General features: G+C 53.9%; 1 protein-coding gene across 2 annotated transcripts; it reads right to left on the reverse strand.

Annotated features, from left to right (window-relative positions):
- Positions 1 to 751: 751 nt before the first annotated feature.
- Positions 752 to 18973, reverse strand: MYCBPAP (MYCBP associated protein). 2 transcript variants are annotated; one of them, XM_024573365.4, is made up of 19 exons: positions 18847 to 18972; positions 13203 to 13330; positions 12552 to 12711; positions 12292 to 12395; positions 11278 to 11461; positions 10933 to 11048; positions 10259 to 10409; positions 9027 to 9142; positions 8822 to 8937; positions 8284 to 8395; positions 7577 to 7766; positions 6926 to 7113; positions 5757 to 5903; positions 4858 to 5247; positions 4330 to 4451; positions 3286 to 3401; positions 2719 to 2861; positions 2375 to 2545; positions 752 to 917 (listed from the first exon to the last, which is right to left on the reverse strand). In XM_024573365.4, exons 1-19 carry the CDS (start codon positions 18920 to 18922, stop codon positions 816 to 818), a joined length of 2832 nt encoding a protein of 943 aa, XP_024429133.3. In that variant the 5' UTR covers positions 18923 to 18972; the 3' UTR covers positions 752 to 815. The 2 variants fall into 2 exon arrangements, with proteins under 2 accessions (XP_024429133.3, XP_045038183.2); XM_045182248.3 differs by lacking the exon at positions 752 to 917 and having other exon boundaries at positions 2140 to 2545; positions 18847 to 18973.
- Between the last annotated feature and the right edge of the window lie 204 nt (positions 18974 to 19177).

The following is a 19177-nucleotide window of genomic DNA, read 5'->3' on the forward strand; positions in this document are numbered from 1 at the left end:
CAAAGTTGCCCTTCAAACTCTGGGAGCCTGGAACCCACTCCACACAGGAAGTCTAGCCGGAAAACAGTTACGGTGCTGAGTCTGAGCTAACAGAGCCTCTCTCTCCAAGAGCCATCGCTTACCCACTTCACATTTCTCTGAGCAAGAGGGGGAGTATCAAGTCCAGAGGCTGGTGTTAAGGCAGAAAAGTAGCTCAAGGAGGCCAGAGGGTCTGACGTGAGGAGAGGGATGACACAGTGGGATCCCGAATAATAACCTCTGGCTGAGGACAAAGGGATCCAGTGCTGAGGGGTTCACAGCGTGGTGAGCACGACCCCCCCACACTGAGACGGGGCCCTGGGACCCAGCTGAAGTGGGAGGATCTCAGGGAGCCAGGTCCCACGGGTTCTAGGTTTCCTTGTCTCATACTTTGTCATACTCGGTGATGACACTTGCAGAAGACCTGGCTCCAGGAAGCATGTCCCCAGAAGTGTGGGGCGAGGAAAGCCAGAGGCGGGAACCATGCGGGGTGATGCTGTCTGTCCTATCACCTGACTCATTCCTTGTCCTGCTGTCAACTTGCTCTTGGGCTCATCACCCCACACGTGCCCTCCCTGGGTGTGTTTCTCTTGCCGCCTGTGGATGACTGTGGGAACTGGGACAGGGTGGGGTGCAGGAGACCCGAGGGCAGGCAGGCATGGGACCTGGGCCATAAGCTGATTTCATCAAGAGGCAGCATTCAAGACACGAGGCATGATGGAAATGGTAGGAACTTAAAGGTTCTTTATTGATTTGTTTGTTAACCAGATGCCCCCAAGGCTGCCTGGGCACACGAGTCAAGTGCAAAGACGAAAAGGCTCCTCAATATTCTTTACGGGGCTGAGCTCGTCAGCCAGAGCCATCAGGCTGGTCACCAGGGTGTCCAGCAGCCCATGGACCTGGAAGAATGAGACGAATGTCAGGCAAAGGTTTGCTCTGTGGAAAAATACCTAAGCAAGAGAGCACCGCCGTGCTATAAACGTGGACATGCTCACTCCACACTGAGACAGCTAGAGAGGGGGTAAAACCCAAGTGGTGAGAAGTTCTGTAGAACTTTTGTTTTTGCAAATAGTTTTATTTTTCAAACCAGTCTGGGGAGGTAATCCCACACTAGCGCCTAGGAGGTATGGGGACACTGGAGCCTAGGGTAGTTAAAGGGGCAATTCCAGGGAGGTCAGGGAGCAGTGCCCGCTTAGTCCCCTGGGGTGGCCCAATCCTACCCTGGCCCCACAGACGCCAGCTTTCGTTCCTGTAAGATCTCAGATCCTCATACTAAAATGTCTCCAAGACCATACCCTTAGTGGGGCTGTGCCACACGAGCCTCAGCAAGTTTGTTCTTAATTTCAGAACCACGGGAGAGTCCACCCCGTAGATCAACCTATGAGAACTTTCTAGACTCTGTTGACCTTCAGAAATCTCAGTGATGTCACCTGCAGCAAATTGGAGCTTCTGATCAAATGAGACCCAAGTGGTACCACACGACGCAATCCCAGCTCCCCAGCTGTCCGCCCCAGAGGAAGACAAAGCCCGGCCATTAGGCGGACCTCCCCTCCAAAGCAAAGAGCCACGGCGACTAAGAACCCAACACAACACCAGGATGAGTTTCTAAGGACCTACTGCTTAAGAATGCACCATTACAAAGTCTCTCCGGTGCTTCGAAACCCTTACACTTGCTGGAAATCCACTCTGCATGGTGTTGCCCCAAGGAGCACACCTGCCAAGACACCCTCTAACACAGAGGAAGGGGGGTGACAGGAAGGGAGAGGTTTCTGTTCAGTTCCCCCTAGTCTGTTGTGCAAACGGCAGCCAGAGTGACTGATCTTCTAAAAGCATAAGTCAGACTGTGTCACTATTTAAAACCCTGATTTTTCATTTTGCTCAGAATATCCCTGAGTCCCTATGTGGCCTACAAAGCCCCACCTGACCTGCTCCCTTTCGGTGGCCTGTCTGCCCTCTGACCTCCTGGCTACTCCCTCCCCTTCCATGAGTTGCTTTTCCTCCCTAGGGCGCTCCTCCTCATGGGTCCACATGGCCACCCTTCACCTCCCTTTACATCTCTGTTCAATGTCACCTTCTCAGTAAGGCCCACCCACCCTACCTGGGCCCTCCCCACCCCCTGGCTCTGGTCTATTTCTCTCTCTTCCTGGGTGCTCATCATCTGATGTACCAGACGTGTTACTTATTCTCGAAGTCTCTCACACACGAGGATGCCCTTCACAAGGGCAGCTCTGCTTCCATCATGGATGCAGTGGGCACTTATCATTTGCAGAATAAACGGGATGAGGGAGGGAGTGGAGGGAAGTGCACAGGGCAGGGGTGAGCGAGGGGAGAGCTGAGCGCTGGACTCTGCCCTCACCTCAGTGTACAGCCTCTGGGTGTATTTCTCCATGACCAGGGGATCTATGGGTTCCTGAGAAGGGGTGGCGCTGTCAGGGGCAGGGTCTTCCAAGAAAAGCCTGTCCCCACTTGAAGGTTTCGTAGATTTCTTGTCATCCTTTGCCTTGTGCTTCTTGCTGTTTAAACGGTCCTGCTTGGAGAGATGAGACACGCATAGCCTCCAGTAGCTCCTGAGGGCCTAGGACTTTCTCAAGAGCAGCTCACTGGGAGAGCTGGGGCATCACGCAACAACGACCTTCTGCAGCCCCTCAGCGTCCTCCCCAGCCCCGCCCTGCCCGGGCCAGACCACGTCCTAGAGCATGCCTCTTTCCCGGGAGGCATCTTAGCTCCTTTTTTATCTTCTTTGATTCCCAACTGCTTCTTTTCCTGGGCTGCCCCTCTCCGGTCCTCCTTCCCAATTTTCGCAGAAGACGGCTTCACTTCCGTGACAAAAGGTAATTTTCGATCTGAGGAAGGTGAGTGGGAGACAGTGTGGCCTGTGACCTAGCGGACCCCACAGGCAGGAGTCAGGGAAAAGCAAAGTGCTCTCGGCAGCTTTGAGAGAATTCCCGCAGCCTAGGAGCCCCTGGCTCAGGTGTGCGACCTTTCAGAACGGGACTGTGGGGCAGGTACAAGAGGCCTGGTTCCTGTCCCTGCTCCGCCACTCCCCCATGTATGTATGGCACAGGCAAACCTTCAACTCTTCTGGGACTCCACCTGTACACTGAGGGAACTGAACTAAGGTGATACTAAGGCCACTTTTGGGCTCTAGACCTTGGCAACAGAGGAAAGGGTAGCAGGGACCTACTCCATGGATCACCAGAGGGGTGTGAAAGGCTGAGGCAGGGGATGGTGAAGACCACGTGCAGACGAGGCTGCACAGTGTCTGACCTAGCTCTTCTGGCACGTCCAAATAGGTGGTCTCCTTCTCAGGCAGGCCCAGCAGCACCCTCAGCCACAGCGAATGGCTCACCAGGCTGTCAATCACATCCCGCCACAGCTGCATACTAGAAGGCAAGACACACTGGAGAAAAGCCATCACCCTTCCTTTGCCCTAAAGCCTGCAGAGGTTTGGACGCTTCCCTTTCAAGACAGTGGTGCCGAGCACTGCCTTGGGTGTGCCGAGCCCTGTCCCACCAGCGCCCTCGCCAGCAACTGTGCAGGCGCTCTCAGACAGAAATCCGGCTTCAGCTGGGAAACTGAGTCGCCTGGGGCTAGGGTGAGGTCAGTCAACTCCAGCTTGAAACCCTGGCGGGACCTTGCCTGAGAATTCCAGCATGAGGCCCATGGGGATGTGTTGTAAGGGCCTCGCAGAAACCTAGCCCCCATTTCCCCGACTGGTGTGGCCCAGTGGGTTGGGCGCCGTCCAGCAAACCGAAAGGTCACTGGTTTGATCCCCAGTCAGGGCAAATACCCGGGTTGTGGGGCAGGTTCCCTATCGATGTTTCTCTAGCACATCAACATTTCTTTACCCCTCTTTCTCCTTCCCTTCCCCTCTCTCTAAAAATAAGTAAATAAAATCTTAAAACAAAAACAAAAACAAGAAACCTATCCCCACAAGCCTATCCAAGCAAGTTCCAAGGTGGTGACAGGAAGGCTGACGATTGAGAAGTGAGGCTTTTCATGGGATAGGCCCCTCTTCTCACCACCTTCTGGTTTCTCCTCTGCTCATTCCTCTGCTCCTTGAGAAGGAACGAGGAATAAGAAATAAAGGCCTAGGTGCTTACTGTGCTGTGACCGCTCCGCAGGGAGCAGTGGGCGGCTGCAGGGGCTGCTGTAGCAGGTGCCAAGCATGGAGTGTTTGTAGCATCTTTTCAAAATCTGAGCTCAAAGGGAGCTCAGCCCCCTTGAGTCTTGGAACTGCCTGCTCAGAATCCATGGCCCGATGCCACAAACGGGGGGAGACGGGGTCAGCCCTCCTGGTGGGGCACCTACCACATCTGGTACAGGAAGTCGGACTGCAACGGCCGCTGCTCTTGGCACAGCTCCAGGGCTTCTTTGTTGAGCCCGATTAGGGTGTCTTCTCTCTGGTTCTCCTCAGGGAGCATCATTGCTGCCTGGTGGGGTTACAGGTACTGTGAGCAACCCTTCTGCCCGGGACACCAAGCATCCCTGTGTCCGCTAGTGACGGGCGTGCTGTGAGAACAGGTGTGCAGCAGGGGACACAACCACGGAGAGTCTGCCTGGGGCGCCTTCTGAGAGAGCTGGGGGCCTCCCTCAGAAATGTGTACCCTCGCACCCCTTTCCCAAAGTTTGCCAGGGTCAGAGAGGGCACCCTTCCAGTGCCATAGTGGCCTAGACAACTGAGACAAGAAGAGATGACCCCAGAGCCTGCTTTCTCCAGGCCCTCAGAAGGTCTTACTTCTCTGTCCATGGGGGCGAGAGGCGCTGCTGGGGCCCTCCCTCACCTCGCTGTGCCAGAGCTGTTCTCCCGCCCTTTCCCCTTCGGGGTCAGGGAAGCACCTTTCTGAAGTCCTCCAGACAGAGGTTCCACTCAGGCGGGGAGAGGCCCTCCAGCTCCCAGGGGCTCTCCTCCACCAGCCTCTCCTCCATGGTGCTCTTCTGCTGAAAACTCCTGGCCCCCAGGCCGGCCTTCTGGGACCTGAAAGGATCTTGGGTGTCCCTGAGGGCCATATTCTCCTGCCGGGGCAGTTGGGATTCTGAGACTGGGGCTCTAAAGTCGATATTCACTGGGGCCTTCTCCAAATGCGCTGTCTGGGTCATGGCCGCCCGGGCCCTGAGGCCGCGGCGCTCGTCTTCGCCCGGCCTGGCCTCCTCGGCTTTGGAGGGCAGGACCATGCACTGGTGCCACAGTCGGTGCAGGTTTTGCACCACTTGGTGCTGGTAATGCAGCTGCAGCAGAGGCAAGGGAAGACACATGATGGGGAGGCTGGGTGCGGGGGGGCCCCCAGGGCCCGTGAGCCTGCTCCGGTTTCCCCATCCCCTCAAGAGCACTGGTGGAGGAGGCCGGGAGGGAGCCGGCAGTAGTGGCGGTGGCCAGAGGGCATCCCCTCTTCCCCTTCCACCTGAGCCTCTCCAACCTCAAGCACTTTTTTTTTTTTTTGTATGTGAGCTTCCCAGGAATGGGGTTTAAATGAAGGAGCTTGTGAAACTGTTCTCACCAAGTGTCCACTTAGGAGCTAAGTTATCTTGGGCAAATTATTTAACCTCCCTGGGCCACAGTTCCCTCCAAGTACAGTGAGGATATAAATAGCGCCCATCTCACAGGGCTGCGGGGAGGAGAAAGCAGTGAGTTACTACTCATGGAAGATGCACAGAACAAGTCCTGGCATATCGGGGGCTTTGCTATTCCTTCCACCCAGGGCATGCACGAGGGGCAGGAGCCAGTGCCGGGCCTGTACCCCAGGATTCCTGTGATGGAACAAGTCCTCCTCCGTGAGATAGACGTCCATGGGGGTCGGCGCACGCTCCTGGGTCAGGATGCCCTCCAGCAGCTCCCGCAGCACGCTCTGCACGATGGTGGCTGCCTCGTGGGAAGCCAGATCTTTCTGGGGAAGAAAAGGTGGCACAAGACTGGCTCAGGCTTTCAAAACCCGTGTGGCATCCCAGAGGGGAGCCAGATCCCTGGGAACTTTGTGCCTTCCTGCATTATCTGTCTCTCTCTCTTATTCTCTCTCTCTCACACACACATATAACTATTCCCAGACTCAAAACCCCCTGGGTCTTCCCAAACATCCTTGTTCCCTAAGAGACTGAAAGGATCCTCAGGAGGGGCCAGTTCCAGGGAAGCTGCTCCCCTGTGGGTCTAGGAGGCCGCAGTCAGCATTTCCCTTAGATTAGGAAGAAGGGCCCGGGCCAGGGCCGCACGGTTTGGGCCTTGCTGAGAATGTCACTTGGCTATCCATCAGTATGACAGAAACAGGAGCATCTCGAGAGGGACATCAGTCCTATGCTAGCAAGTAAAGCAGACGTTGCATTTGTCAAAATGGCCTCTGATCTACAGGTTGAGCCCCAGCTGGAGGAGCTGGCTCGTGAAGTGGCTGGGGACCACTGAATAAGAAAGCAAGGCCTTCCACAGAACCCCACCAAGCACTGCGCTAGATGGCCAGGCTGCGGACCCGAGGGGGGCCCAGCAGATTCCCAGCTCCTATCTCGCACTCACTCCTGGGAGCTGGTCCCACTGTTTTAATTGTTCTCTGTGGTTCTGCCTGGTTTTGAAGTCTTGCCAGTTAAGTGCAACCTCACCCTCACCAGAGGGTCCCAGACAGCAGCGAAGACACACGGTACCCGCGCGCAGGGCCGCTCCTTGTGCTTGTGCTCAAGAACTTCCCACAGTCTGCATCTTAAGGCCCGGTTTCCTTTTTCTCTCTGGCCATGGTAGCCACGCTCTGTGGAGCTCAAAGCTGCCCCTCCTCTGGGCTCCCCACCCATCTTTTACTTCACAAAGCCCTGAGTAGTGTTTGTTGAGCAAGAATAACTGGGCGAAACCAGGCCCCTGCAGGCAGTGCTAGGAAGCACACCAGCGTAACCTATCTGATGTCCAGGTGGGCCAAGATCCCGGGTCCCTTACCTCCAGTAACTTCCTCTCATCCCGATAAACGTCCTGGGCCAGGGCGACTGCATGGAGATTGACCTGCAGGATAGCACCTCCCAACAGGGTGGGGTGAGTTCCAAACTCCCAGCATTCCCTGAAGATCCCAGCATTCAAAGACTTGAAGAAGAAGGTAAAGATTTTCGTTTCTCCAGGGAGAAGCACACCTGAGAGGGACGGAGACAGAGGTTTTCACCAAGGAGAAGCTCACGGAGGCCCACGCCTGCATGTCTGAAGCTAACTGAGCCTTCAGCCTAAGCAGATACTTGTAACTGAGCTCCAGTCAGGGTGACCAGCCGACCTGCTTTGCCCAGGACTGAGAGGTTTCTGCGAGGTGGGACTTTCAGTGCTAAAAGGGGGAGAGTCCCTGGCAAATGGGCCAACGTCGGTCGCCCTAGCCTCAGGCCTGTGCATATAGGTAGCTGAACCTCTAGCATGCTTGCTGCTCCCTGGTGGCTCACCACCCCGCCCCCTTCCCCCACAAACAGGACCAGTTAGGAGATGACACACGTCACAGAAGACACGGAAGGGCGGAGGCAGGGGAGGGGGGCTTCAACTTGAAGAGCTGGGCGCTAGCTAGGCTTCAGCTTCTCACGAATCGAGCTGAGCAGGGCCGCCCCTCCCAGGTACCTTCCCGATTATTGAAGTAGAAGTGCTGCATCCTGCTTTTCTTCAGGTCTGGGAAACAGTCCGGCTGGGACTGTCGCCGCCAGTCGTACCAAATGGCCACCGTGCCGTTGTTGACCACTGTCAGTTCCGAGGGTACTTTCTGCCCTTCCAGAGTTTCGAAGGTCAGGCTGACGGCAATTCCAACATGCCTCTGGGGAAGGAGGAGGAATGAGGAATGTCCCTGAGGGAGGGCCCGGCCTGGGGTGACGGGCTCATCCCAGTGTTCCAGGGACTTTCCTGGGTTTGGCACTGAAGTCCCTCCAGGGCCTGGCCGCTCTCAGAGTGGCGTCATACCCTGCTAGAGGCTGTCCCTGAGGTGCCAGCAACAGTAAGAAGAGAAGACAATACAGATTTTATATCTGATGAACATGTCTGCTCCTTAGCATCAGAATATTTTAGAACATTCTTAAAGCCACACCAGTCAGAGCAGTTTTGCTTGTTTACGTGCTTGGGGGCTAGGGACAAGCTGGGTGGCTTGTGACACTCTTTTCTGCCTTGTGATTTTATTCTGGCTCAAGGTTGCTGTTCCCGTTTTCAGACATGCCGAATGCATGACCAGATAAAAATGCAAGTAGGAGCCTGCAGGCTCTTTGTGACTGCCAGTCACCTTGAGCCTGCACCCAAGGGAGGCCCATCCAGCAGACGGGTGAGGGTGCAGGCAGGCTTACCTTGCCCTGTGTGTTACTGCCTCTGATCCAGCAGGCTGGCTTCCCACAGAACAGCAGAGAAGGGCCGAGAACAGGCATGGGGACCATATCAGGGTAATGGGTCAATACATCTCTGCAAGAAAAACCAATGACGTATTTTCCCTGAAGCTGCCATAGTCTTATCACACGGAGCCCATGGAAATGGTTGCCAGGAAGTCTGGAGAGATGCCCCGCCCTGGCCTCCAGTGGAATGTCAACAGCCCCACTGGACCTCAGCCTTGTCCTGCTCCATTCCCATAAGTGGGAGCTTCTTGGAAACACAGAGACCCTTCTCGCTGAGGCACTCAGTGTTCACAGCCCTGGGAAAGTCTGGAGCAGACCCACCTACCAGACAAAGAATGTCTGGGAAATCCCTCTTAGGAGTTGGTTGCTGGGAGGGAACAGATGGCCACAGGAGGGGAGGCAGGCACTTGGAAAGGCTGGGATGGAGGCACCCTGATTTCAGGGAGGGAAGCCCGTCCTCTAACACTGCTGGCGCCAGGGCCCACGCCCGACTCACAAGTTCACTGTGTCTTCAGAAGAACTATTCGGGCTCCTTTCAAACACTATAAAGTCTTCTGCTGTAACTGCTGAGAAAGGCTGCCCTCTGCCCACCACCTCCAGGCCATCAATATCCTCAGAGAGACCAAGAAAGGAAAGATCAGCTGACTGAAGACAGGTGCCACCCTAGGGGGCTCAGGACCGGGCACGGAGGCATTACCAACCTGCTGGCTGAAGTCCAGCTCTGCCATGATGCTCTGCAGCTCCTGGCGCCGGTGGGTCAGAAACAGACTCCGATCCCAGGTGTGGCGGTACGGAGCATCCTTCCGGGCCAGCAGTCCTACCGCAGGGCCCAAGGACCCTCAGTGTAGGCTGCTGCCATGCCCCTTTCCCCTCCCTCTAGAGGGGCTCTGAACACCCCCACCCCAGCACCACTTCTAGAAAAGGGGAAAAGACAGCTTCCGGGTGCTGCCAGGCTCCAGCCCTCCTGCCCCATACCTTCTGCCTCAGCGATCGCACACAGCACTGCTGTGAAATTAACTTTCCAACCTTCAAAGTTTTATAATAAAAACAACAATAGTGGCTGCCTTTCATTGAGGGCTCAACAATGGGCCAGAACCTCTTCATACACATCATGCCTCATTCAGCTTTCTCACAGCCCCTTCAGTACTTTACAGACGTCGACACTGAGGACCAGAGAGGTCAAATAACTTGCTCTGAACCTGGGTGGCCTGGCAGCCTTTAAAGCAGTGCCACCCGATAGAAATGGCATGCACCCCACAAATGTGAGGCACATCATGTAAAGTTGTCTAGGTGGTCTAAAAGGGTAAAAAGAAATGGTGGGACTCTGGCTGGTGTGGCTCAGTGGATTGAGTGCTGGCCTGCGAACCAAAGGATCGCTGGTTCAATTCCCAGTCAGGGCACATGCCTGGGTTGCTGGCCAGGTCCCCAGCTGGGGGCGTGCGAGAGGCAACTGATCCAGGTTTCTCTCGCACACTGATGTTTCTCTCCCTCTCTTTTTCCCTCCCTTTCCCCCTCTCTAAAAGTAAATAAATAAAATCTTAAAGAAAAAAAGAAATGGCTGGAATTAATTTTTAGTAATAGTTTAACTCAATGGATCAAAAATATTATCATTTCACCACGTAAACAATGTAAAAATTATCGGTAAGATACATTTTGCATACGAACCAGCGTGTAGCTTACACTTACAGCACATCTCCATTCAGACACATTCCAGGTGCTCACCCGCCACAGTGGATCACGGCTGCCGCACTGGGCAGCGCAGCCCGAGGGCCTCCGCTCCCACTCGCTTCGGCCGCCTGTTCTATCTATCACTGTCTTCCTGGAGAGGGAACTGGATCTCCATAGGGTGATGGGACTTGATCCCTGGTTGGTCTCAGACCAGGGCCTCGCTGTCCCCCCTCCTAGGCCAGTCACCTGCTGCCCTGCTCCTCACCCATCTCCTTCTGGATGGAGTGCGGCTTCCTGACGCGAGTGACTGGCTCCAGGAGACCACGCTGAGATTTCGTCTTCGTCATTAGCAGACCGGTTACTTCGTCTCCCAAGTATTCCAGTCGACTCCAGAACCCACTGGTCTCCTCAGAGCACTGGCAAGGCAGGGCAGATAAGTCAGACCACCGGGACCCCTGGGAGAGAGGCTGGTGTGGGGGCCTGGGAGACGAGAGCGCAGCGGACTACAGAGGCTCACTCTGGGGGTTCGCTGCAGCAGGGCAGGCAGGAGAGATGAGCGCGCTGCCTTGTTCTCAGGAGGCCCTCTCGCAGCCTTTACCTGGCCCCAGACAGTGTGGGCGGCACTGACATACCAGACACAACAGGCCCCGGATGTCCAAAAGCTGGAGCTTCAGCTTTTAAGAGAGAACATTACGACTATTCTAATAACTCAGTACCTATGCTATCTTTCTCCTCAGTTCTCCACCAGCGACCACTGCAGGATGAATTACTTAACTGGCCAGTCCCTGAACGCCCAATAATAGGACCAATAATATGACTGAGTAGAGGCCTTTGAGGTGGGAGCAGATAGATTTGTTCTGTCCCCAGCTGTGCAAACTGAGGCAGCCGTGCCTGGGCCTGGACCTGCTCCTCACAGCGCCCTTGGGGCGCTGTCCTTACCTTCCCATCGTGCTGCGTTGGCAGTACGCGGTCAAGGAGCTCCCGTTCCTCCTGGATCCGCCTGTAGGTCTCCCCTATGTGCATCAGCAGCTCGCCGACAGGCTTCTTCAGGTGTTCTAGAGCGAGAGCCAAGAATGCGGCCCCTCCACCAAATCAGAACCACTGGGCCCGGCACTCAGCACTGGTCAATCCCATCACCGGGCTGATTCAGGACCCACTAGGTGAGGAACACTGGGAGTGAGTGAATGGCCTGAAGCCATCTCTGGACAGGTGGAGGGACGGAACGCGCAGCAGCGGGGCCTGGTGCCAGGCGAGGCCAGGTGGGAGCCCGTCCGCACTGCTTACCACTGAGGGCTTCCTGTTGCCTCTTCCACAGGGCTAGGTTGCGCTGCCAGTTTTTCATAAAGTTATGCTGAGGAGCTGGGGCCCAGAGAGGTGCCTTTGCTTCTTTGGGGGCTTTCTGCTTTGGCTCTTCTGTAGCTGAGATGAGGGTCATCGGGGAGGGCGGGGTGTGTATCAGCTCAGCCAGCTGAAAGTACATCAGTGTGTGGGGGGGGGCAGTGGTGAGAGGCGCTAATCTGGGGTTGGGATTCTCTCGGCCAAAATCCCTACTGTCCCCCCACTCTGCCGAGGGTCCCTCTTCTTCAAGACCCTCAGATTGTGAGTGATAAAACAAATCACAGAACCAAGGGGCTTGGAAACCGCTGTCAGTCCCCTCTCCCCCAGAATAGGGACCTCAGTTCTAAGATGGTGCTCCAAATCTTTCCCTGTGTTTGTTTTACAATTGATGTTAACTGACACCTTCACCTGCAGGGTGACTGAGCCATTTTTATATGACCCCAGGCCTCTTAGCTCCTGAGCGATGAGATTTTTTGCCTGGAACCAAGGAAGGGAAGGAACTGAGACACAGAAAGACCAGCAATGCATGATGGGAGAGTCAGAGAGACAGGCTGACTCTTCACGAGGCCCAGGGAGCTCCCGGCTTCCTCCAGCACGTGGACTGAGGAGGAGAGCAGCCAGTCTTTGCGGAAGAGAAAAGAAGGCCATTAGGGAGCATGGGCCTGGAGCCCTGACGCCTTTCCGGGTTCAGTCTAACTGAGCCAGACACACTATTGCCTTTGAGGTCACCTCAGTGTTCCTTCAGGCACCTCCGTATCTGTGAAGCGACTTCTAGACTTCAACTGAAACTAGCTTAAGTTGGCTTCACTATTTCAGGGGGGCGGGTCACATATCACTTCAGACTCCAGGGCCCAGAGACTGGGCTGTCTTTTTAACCCCAGGCCTGCTCAACACCACCAGGGGTGAGATGGCAATGACTTCAGTGACATGTCTCGCCCAGGCAGCCCTGCACACACAAACCTGGGTGTTCCCTTGGGCAACTGCAATTCTCCGAAAGTCCTGGAGGCTCCCCAAGATGTGGTGGGGCAGGATCTGGTCACTGCTGTAGAAATTGTCACCGGGGCCTGGAGGGTGAGGAACAGGAGAGGAAAGACAAGCGGTAGCTAGCAGATGTAAACGATTCAAGGCGGCTACTCTCTGAAGGAGAGAGACCCCGCTTGCCTTCCAGGCTGACCCACGGATTCAGACGCCAGCGGTGCCAGGGCTGAGGCTGGGCATACCAGAGTAGTCCACGGGCTTCGTGGCTGCATCTGTGGTAGCAGGATGTGCTACTAAGTGGCAGACCTTCCTCCTAGGATCCTTGGGTTTGAATTTACGGATGATAAATTTCTGGGGAATGACAGATTTATCTCCTGTTTCAATAAAGCGAGGAATGTGTTGCTAAAAAGAAACAAAACAGAGGAGAATTCCACTTGAGATCTGGAGGAGGGAAAACACCACCCATCTACTCTGTCCTAGTTCTTTGTGGAATTCCTGAAGGCTGACAAATCTGTTTCTCCAGCTCTGTCCGTATGTTCTGTCGAGGAAATGCCTATGCAACAGACATGAGACTTCATAGTGTCCTGGGGGGGAGGGGGAGTTACATTTTATGCCTTCAGACAGGTCAGGTGAGAAGTGGCTGACTCTCCCAGGTAAAGCCTGGGGTTAGGGATTAGTAGCTTTATCCACACCTGTAACTTTGCTTCTTAAACTCATTTTCCCTTCTACGAAAGGGGACTGATGGCTCTTGCCTCTCTGGGGAGCAAGATGCCCGATCATCTCTTTCCCCTGCAGGGAAGCAGCAGTGATGGTGGGCGTGGTCGATGTTCTAGACCACACAGGCTGCCTGGAAAAGGTTCCTGCAGGAAGGGATCGCTGGACTCCATCCTTACCTTCTTCAAGTCATCCTCCTTAATGGCTAAGGCAAGAATGTCATCTCCTTGCAGGATATTGCTGACAGGCTCAGGTTCTTCCTGAATGGGGGGTGTGATCTGTTCAGGTACCTTTGCCCGCTTCTTTTCTGAAGAGAAGCAGAAAGTGACAAATGCTTAGAAACAGACATAGATTAGACTCCACGGTTGGGGGAGCAGAACTGGACAGCTGGATGGACAGCAGGGGCTGCCAAGGTGACCTGGGCAGCACTTCGCTGGGGCAATGGGAGTTCTTTCCTCAAGGCCCCCCCCTACCTATTGCCCTTGGCCTGCCACAGAGGCTGAGGCTTCCGTAGCCAAAATTGAGATTGAACGATGTTCCATTCCGGGCTATGCTACTTATAAGCTGGATACATCACTTAACCTCTCTTGGCCTCAGTCTTCCCTTTCGTAAAAAGAGGAAGCTGGACTAAATCAGTGGTTCCCAAATATCAGTCAAATGTCTGCCTCAGCATCTTCTGAGGAGTTTCACAAATTCAGCTTCCTAGCTCCTGCCTGGAGCCAGGGCCTGGGGAGCTGTATCTCTTTAAAACCCCCCGAGGTGGTTCTGATGCACAGGGGTTTGGGACAACTGGGGTAGATGCTTTCTCAGCCTCCTCCACTGCTGATACTGATCCATTCTTCTGGGTGGAGGCATCAGGTTAAGACACTGGTTAAAATATCGATGCTCTGGGGACAAACAGAACATTCACGGCTGACCATTTATTTCATGCTCTTTCATTTAATAAATACTGTTTAAGTATTTTCTATGTGCCAGGCATTGAGCTAGGCTCTGGGGAATATAAGGCAGAGATTCAGGCTTCAAAGAGCCCATATCCACTGGAGACAAGGATGTCAGGCTGGACTGTGGGAGCAGCCAGGGGTCCCAGCCCAATTTTGGGGAGTGAGTCAGGGAGGGCCTCCTAAGGAGGTGATGTTTAAACTGAGAGCTGAAGGATGAAGAGAACATAGACAAGGGGAAGGATTTGGGGGACAGGCATTCTAAAGGGACTAGCATAAAGAGGCTTAGAGAGAGAGAGAAAAAAAAAGAGGCCTAGAGGCAAGAGAGAATAGAACACACTCCTGGAACTCAAAGCATGCGTTTCTAAAATAGCTGGAGTGTAGCGAGGCGGAGGTAGGAGGCCGTGCCTGGAGAGGGAAGTAGGAACCATATCACCAAGAGTTAGTGAGCCACGGAAAGGGCTTCAGTCTTCAGGAAGGGACTGGGGGGTACAAGTCCTGAGGGACTGAGGCCGAGAATACCGAGGAGTCTACCGCAGTAATGACGCGCGCGATGACGACAGCGCCCACGGGGTGGGAGGAAAGCGGAGAGATCTGAGCCCATCTCTCTCGTGCGCCACGCTGGGGCCAGCAATGAGAGTTCATGCGGCAGAAGCGAGTTATTCTCCAATGAGGACACGCTCCCTGCCTTCCTTCCACAGAGCTGGGTTAACAGTTTCAAATGCATCCCGTTTCTTTGGCTGCTATCCTCTTGTCTGCTGCCCTCTGGCTTAGAATGGTTTGATGTAAGGCGCTACAGAAAATAATCAAAAGAAAACCTGAGTCCTGGCTCCTGGACTTTGAAACAGAACTTGGTTTTGTCCACTGCTTCTGACAGGACTCTACTTTTTCAAAGGCAATATGACTAAAACATCAAAGCCGGCGTTTGGGTTATGAAAGTCAAACTCTTTTTTTCGGATTGCCCACATAATTGGCGGCCAAAAAAAAAAAACCCAAAAAACCAAACAAACCCAAAACAAGAAAAACAAAACAAAATAAAACAAACCCCAAGCCAGAGTCATTCCAAACATCACTCTAAATTCTGCCTATGGGCCAGCGTTCAGCTCCTCCGCAATGGGGTCAGCGGAAACTCAGGAGCACCGTCCACTAAACCGCATGGCTCTGGCCCCGTCCACCGCCACGTGTGGACATGCAGCCTTAGGGACTTTTGATTTCTACTTCCCCTCTCCCTTCTACAGAGTCACCAAAGCTGGTAGCAGCCCAAGAGAGGATTGGTACCGATTGAAGGTCTACTTTTATACGTATTTTTGTGTTATTTCTATTTTCCAGGACGTCTGCTTCCTCTGTCCATCCCTTTGGTTGGTTCTGCATCTTCCCAAGGGATTAAGCGTCCCCAGCTCTGTGCTTCGGACTGCTGGGTGTACCATTATCACGTTCGAATTGGCAAAACTTCACTGTTCAGAGATTTCTGAAATAGTCAATGAAACTCCGGTCTGAGGTTTTTCTGAGAAGGTTATCTTAATATGCAGTTAGGGAATGGGGTGTTCACAACATCATACATACACTTTAAACTCCAATCACCCTGGAGAATATTTACCAAGCACCTTTTAGATGCTATAAGCCACAGAGAAGATGGTATAAAAAGGTTAAAATATGGCTCCTTCTGCCGAGGAACCGAAAAAGCACCAGGCACCACACACACCACTCATAACACAAGGGCCTAAAATTAGCGGCACAGATGATAGGTTTGGTGACATGTCAAAGCAGGAACAGATGGATGTGGACCATACAGCTCAGGCCTCTAACCAGAGGTTCAGAAGAGCAGCCGCAGGACTTGGGGGAAGCCTCGTGGGCTAAGACAGGTCCTAAAGGGCAGGCAGGCTTTGCACAGGGGGAGCAGCAGACAGAGGTGTTTCAGCTGGGGTCACAGTTGGAGCAAAGGTGGAGGTGGGGCTGAGTATGGCGTTTGTGAGGCATGGTGACCCAGGAGGCTCACTGGGGAGGTGGGGGTGATATTGGGGACGAGAGGAACACCAGGGCACGATGGCTTTCTAAAGCAGAGCTGAAGCCTCTGCTCCTCCTCTGAAGGCAGGAGGGAGCTTTGATCCAGGAGAATGAAATGAAAGCAGCATCTCAGAGTGATTCATCTAGTGAGGGTGAGCCAGGTGGACTAGACGGGCAGAGGCAAGTTGAGGAGACCAGGGAGGAAGGGCAGCCCCACAGAGGTCACTTTAGGACCTGCAGGAAGACTCTGAAGGGTCAACATGTGTCTCACCACTGAAAGTGTAAGAGGCCTAGCTAGTTCCTTCTCTCTGGTCTGGAAGCCCAGGCTGAGTGGGGCCCCTGGTGAGTCACCCAGCTGGCATTTCTTCCTTGATCCCGACACCAGCCCCCTTGGGTGGGGCAGTCAGGTGGCACTTCTGCTGGAGTTAGACCAGGCGCTGGTAGCAAGCTGTTCAGCTTGGGAGGGAGCAGGTGGGGGAGAGGGGATAGTTACAGAGGGAGAAGACACCTGGACTCTCTTTTTCTCCTTCTTGTTTTTATCTAAATGTTACTCTTTTTGTGTTGATTAGAGTCTTCAGAAAATTCTGACCTCAGCATTGTGCTGGGGGAACCCAGGGAGGGGCTGTCCTTACCAGGGCTGAGCTTTACTTGATGCGGGTGGGGGACCTGGGACTGCTGGGAGACTGCCCTGTTTCTTAGCAACAAGACCTGAGATTCAAGAGGGCTGGAACCTCTAAACAGATTTACAGTCATAACATTTGCTTGCCTTTTTGCTTATAACTCAGAGACCTTGGAGAAATATCACTCAAAATTACGAGATTACATTCATTGATTAGCTGTATTATGGGGGGGTGGGAAGAGGGGAGTATTAGAGGCTTCCCCTGAGATATTTTGGGGAACTAAACACTTGGGTTTTTTTCTTCCTCACCCTGGTGCATGTTATTCACTCAAGGGCTATTTAATAAACTCAATTTCCCCTTATTAAAAATAAATATACAGCCCTGGCTGGCGTAGCTCAGTGGATTGAGCATGGGCCTGCAAACCAAAGGATTGCCGGTTTGATTCCCAGTCTAGGGCACATGCCTGGGTTGCAAGAGAGGTCCCCAGTAGGCAACCACACATTGACATTTCTCTCCCTGTCTTTGTCCTTCCTTTCCCCTCTCTCTAAAAATAAATAAATAAAACCTTTAAAAATAAATAAGTAAGTAAGTAAGTAGGTAAATATGCAGCCCTGGCCAGGTAGCTCAGTTGGTTAGAGCTTCTACTCGATATGCACATACAAGAATCAACCAATGAATGCATAAATAAGTGGAACCTCAAATCAGTGTTCCTTTCTCTCTGTCATTCTCTCAAGTAAATTAAAGAAATTAAAAATAAATATTCAGCAGCAAATCTTTCCTTGAATTCGTTCAAACCTGATAAGATCTGCAGAAACGAGGTCGGCAGTAGCTGGGAAAGTCCTTGACTGCCCTTGCGAAAGGAGACCAGCCATTCTTCCTTCTTTCCCTCCTGTTAAAAAATGTACCCTGCAGCCTAAGTCGGACTTTCCCGCCTCGGAGAAGCATTAAAGGAAGCCACACTGAAAAGCGGCTAAGCTCCTGTTAGCCGCACTCCAGGCCTGCTTCTCTCCTCACACAGGGCTTTCACAGAGACTCAGGCCGGGTCTCCCCAGGGCCTGCCAGGGCACAGGCAGTCCTTTCATGGGCTGACCCCTGACCACGACGCAGGCCCCTCTGGCTGCCTTCTGTCTCCTCCACACTCACTACCTCTGCCCTGGCCCAAGGTCACACGCGTTCACAGTTCCATGCCCCAGCTCAGGCTGCTCCCTAGACCTGGAGAAGTAAAGTGCTCCTTTTGCTGTTGTTGTTGTTGACCACAGATGACATTTTCAGAAAACCTTCCCTCCTAAAGCTACCATCCAAGGCCTAGGTCAGGTGCCCCGAGCCCCCTTAATGCCTACAGGTGCCTGTATCACAGCATTTACATTGTCCGGTCACTCCTCCGGGAGTGCGCCAGACTGAATTTCTTGAGGGCTCTGGGGTTAATACCAATGCGTTTGTTGCCCAGCAGAGCGCCCCCCACACATCAGGCCCTCAATAAACAGAAACAGCAAAAAAGGATGGGAGGGAGGGTGAGCTGCAAATGGGAACGCATCCATGGGGGTCAGCCTGCTGTCAGGCACTCTGGGGCTCTCCCACCTGCAACCAGAGGGTAGCTGCAGAGGCCAAGAAGCTGTCATGTCTAGTAGACTGCCACCAGGTTAAACAAGCAAGACAGGTGTCACCCAGCTGGAAAGGGCATGTAGTGGGAAAAGGTAGACACAGAACTAGCCAAGTTAGCATTTCTTGGGTTTTTCCAGAAGGACTCTTAGGTGACACCCCCAAAGAGTCCCACCAAGGCTGCTGGTTTCACCACCTTAGGATGTTTCTTGTATCCCTTCCTGAACTTCCTTCCCCAAGGACCCCCTGTCCTCCTGGTCCTTCTCTTCTTGAACTCTTTCCTCACTCGTCCGCCCCGCCTCCCACCCCCAACGGGGATCCACCCTTTTGCGTTCTACCTAAGATGTGGTTCAAGGTAGGGGTCTCCTATCCCTTCCTGCCCAAGGCCATCTCCCCAACCATTGATCCCTGAGGCCTCAGTCTGTCCCCCACTTCCTATGCCCCCATCCTCAAGGGCCCAGTGCCCTGTGCCCCTCCCTTATCGGATTCTCCTCCTCGTTCATCATCTCTTAGGGTATGGAGAACGCCTTGCCCCTACCTCATGTGACATTTACCTCCCTCCTGGTGTCACCCCCATCTTTCAGGCCTCCTGTCGTGACTCCCATCCAAGACCCCTACCCCTGCTGGGTTCTCCTGCGGCTCCCAAGGCAGCCAGAGCCAACCTTTGATGTTTTCTGCGGCCTCCAAGAATCTGCTTGTAAGTATTCTGAGGCGGGATTCCCTCTTTAGAGGCTTCATAGTGTTGCCGGATCTTAAACGTGGCCACACTCCGCGGGAACCCGAGAAAACGTGGCCTTGCGGCACCCACCCCCGCGACCCCGCGACCCCGTGACCCCGCGCGCGCCAGGCAGCGGCAGCCGCTGCGTCCATAGCAACCAGCGCCCCGCGCGGGGGCGTGCACCCACCGAACAACCTGGGCGGAGACTGCTTGGAAGTAACCTTTTTCATCGGGTCGCTCTCTCGCGCCCGCAAGGGGCGGCTTCTTCCTAGCGC

The sequence above is a fragment of the Desmodus rotundus genome, chromosome 9, assembly GCF_022682495.2.
Source record: "Desmodus rotundus isolate HL8 chromosome 9, HLdesRot8A.1, whole genome shotgun sequence".
Lineage (NCBI taxonomy): Eukaryota > Metazoa > Chordata > Mammalia > Chiroptera > Phyllostomidae > Desmodus > Desmodus rotundus.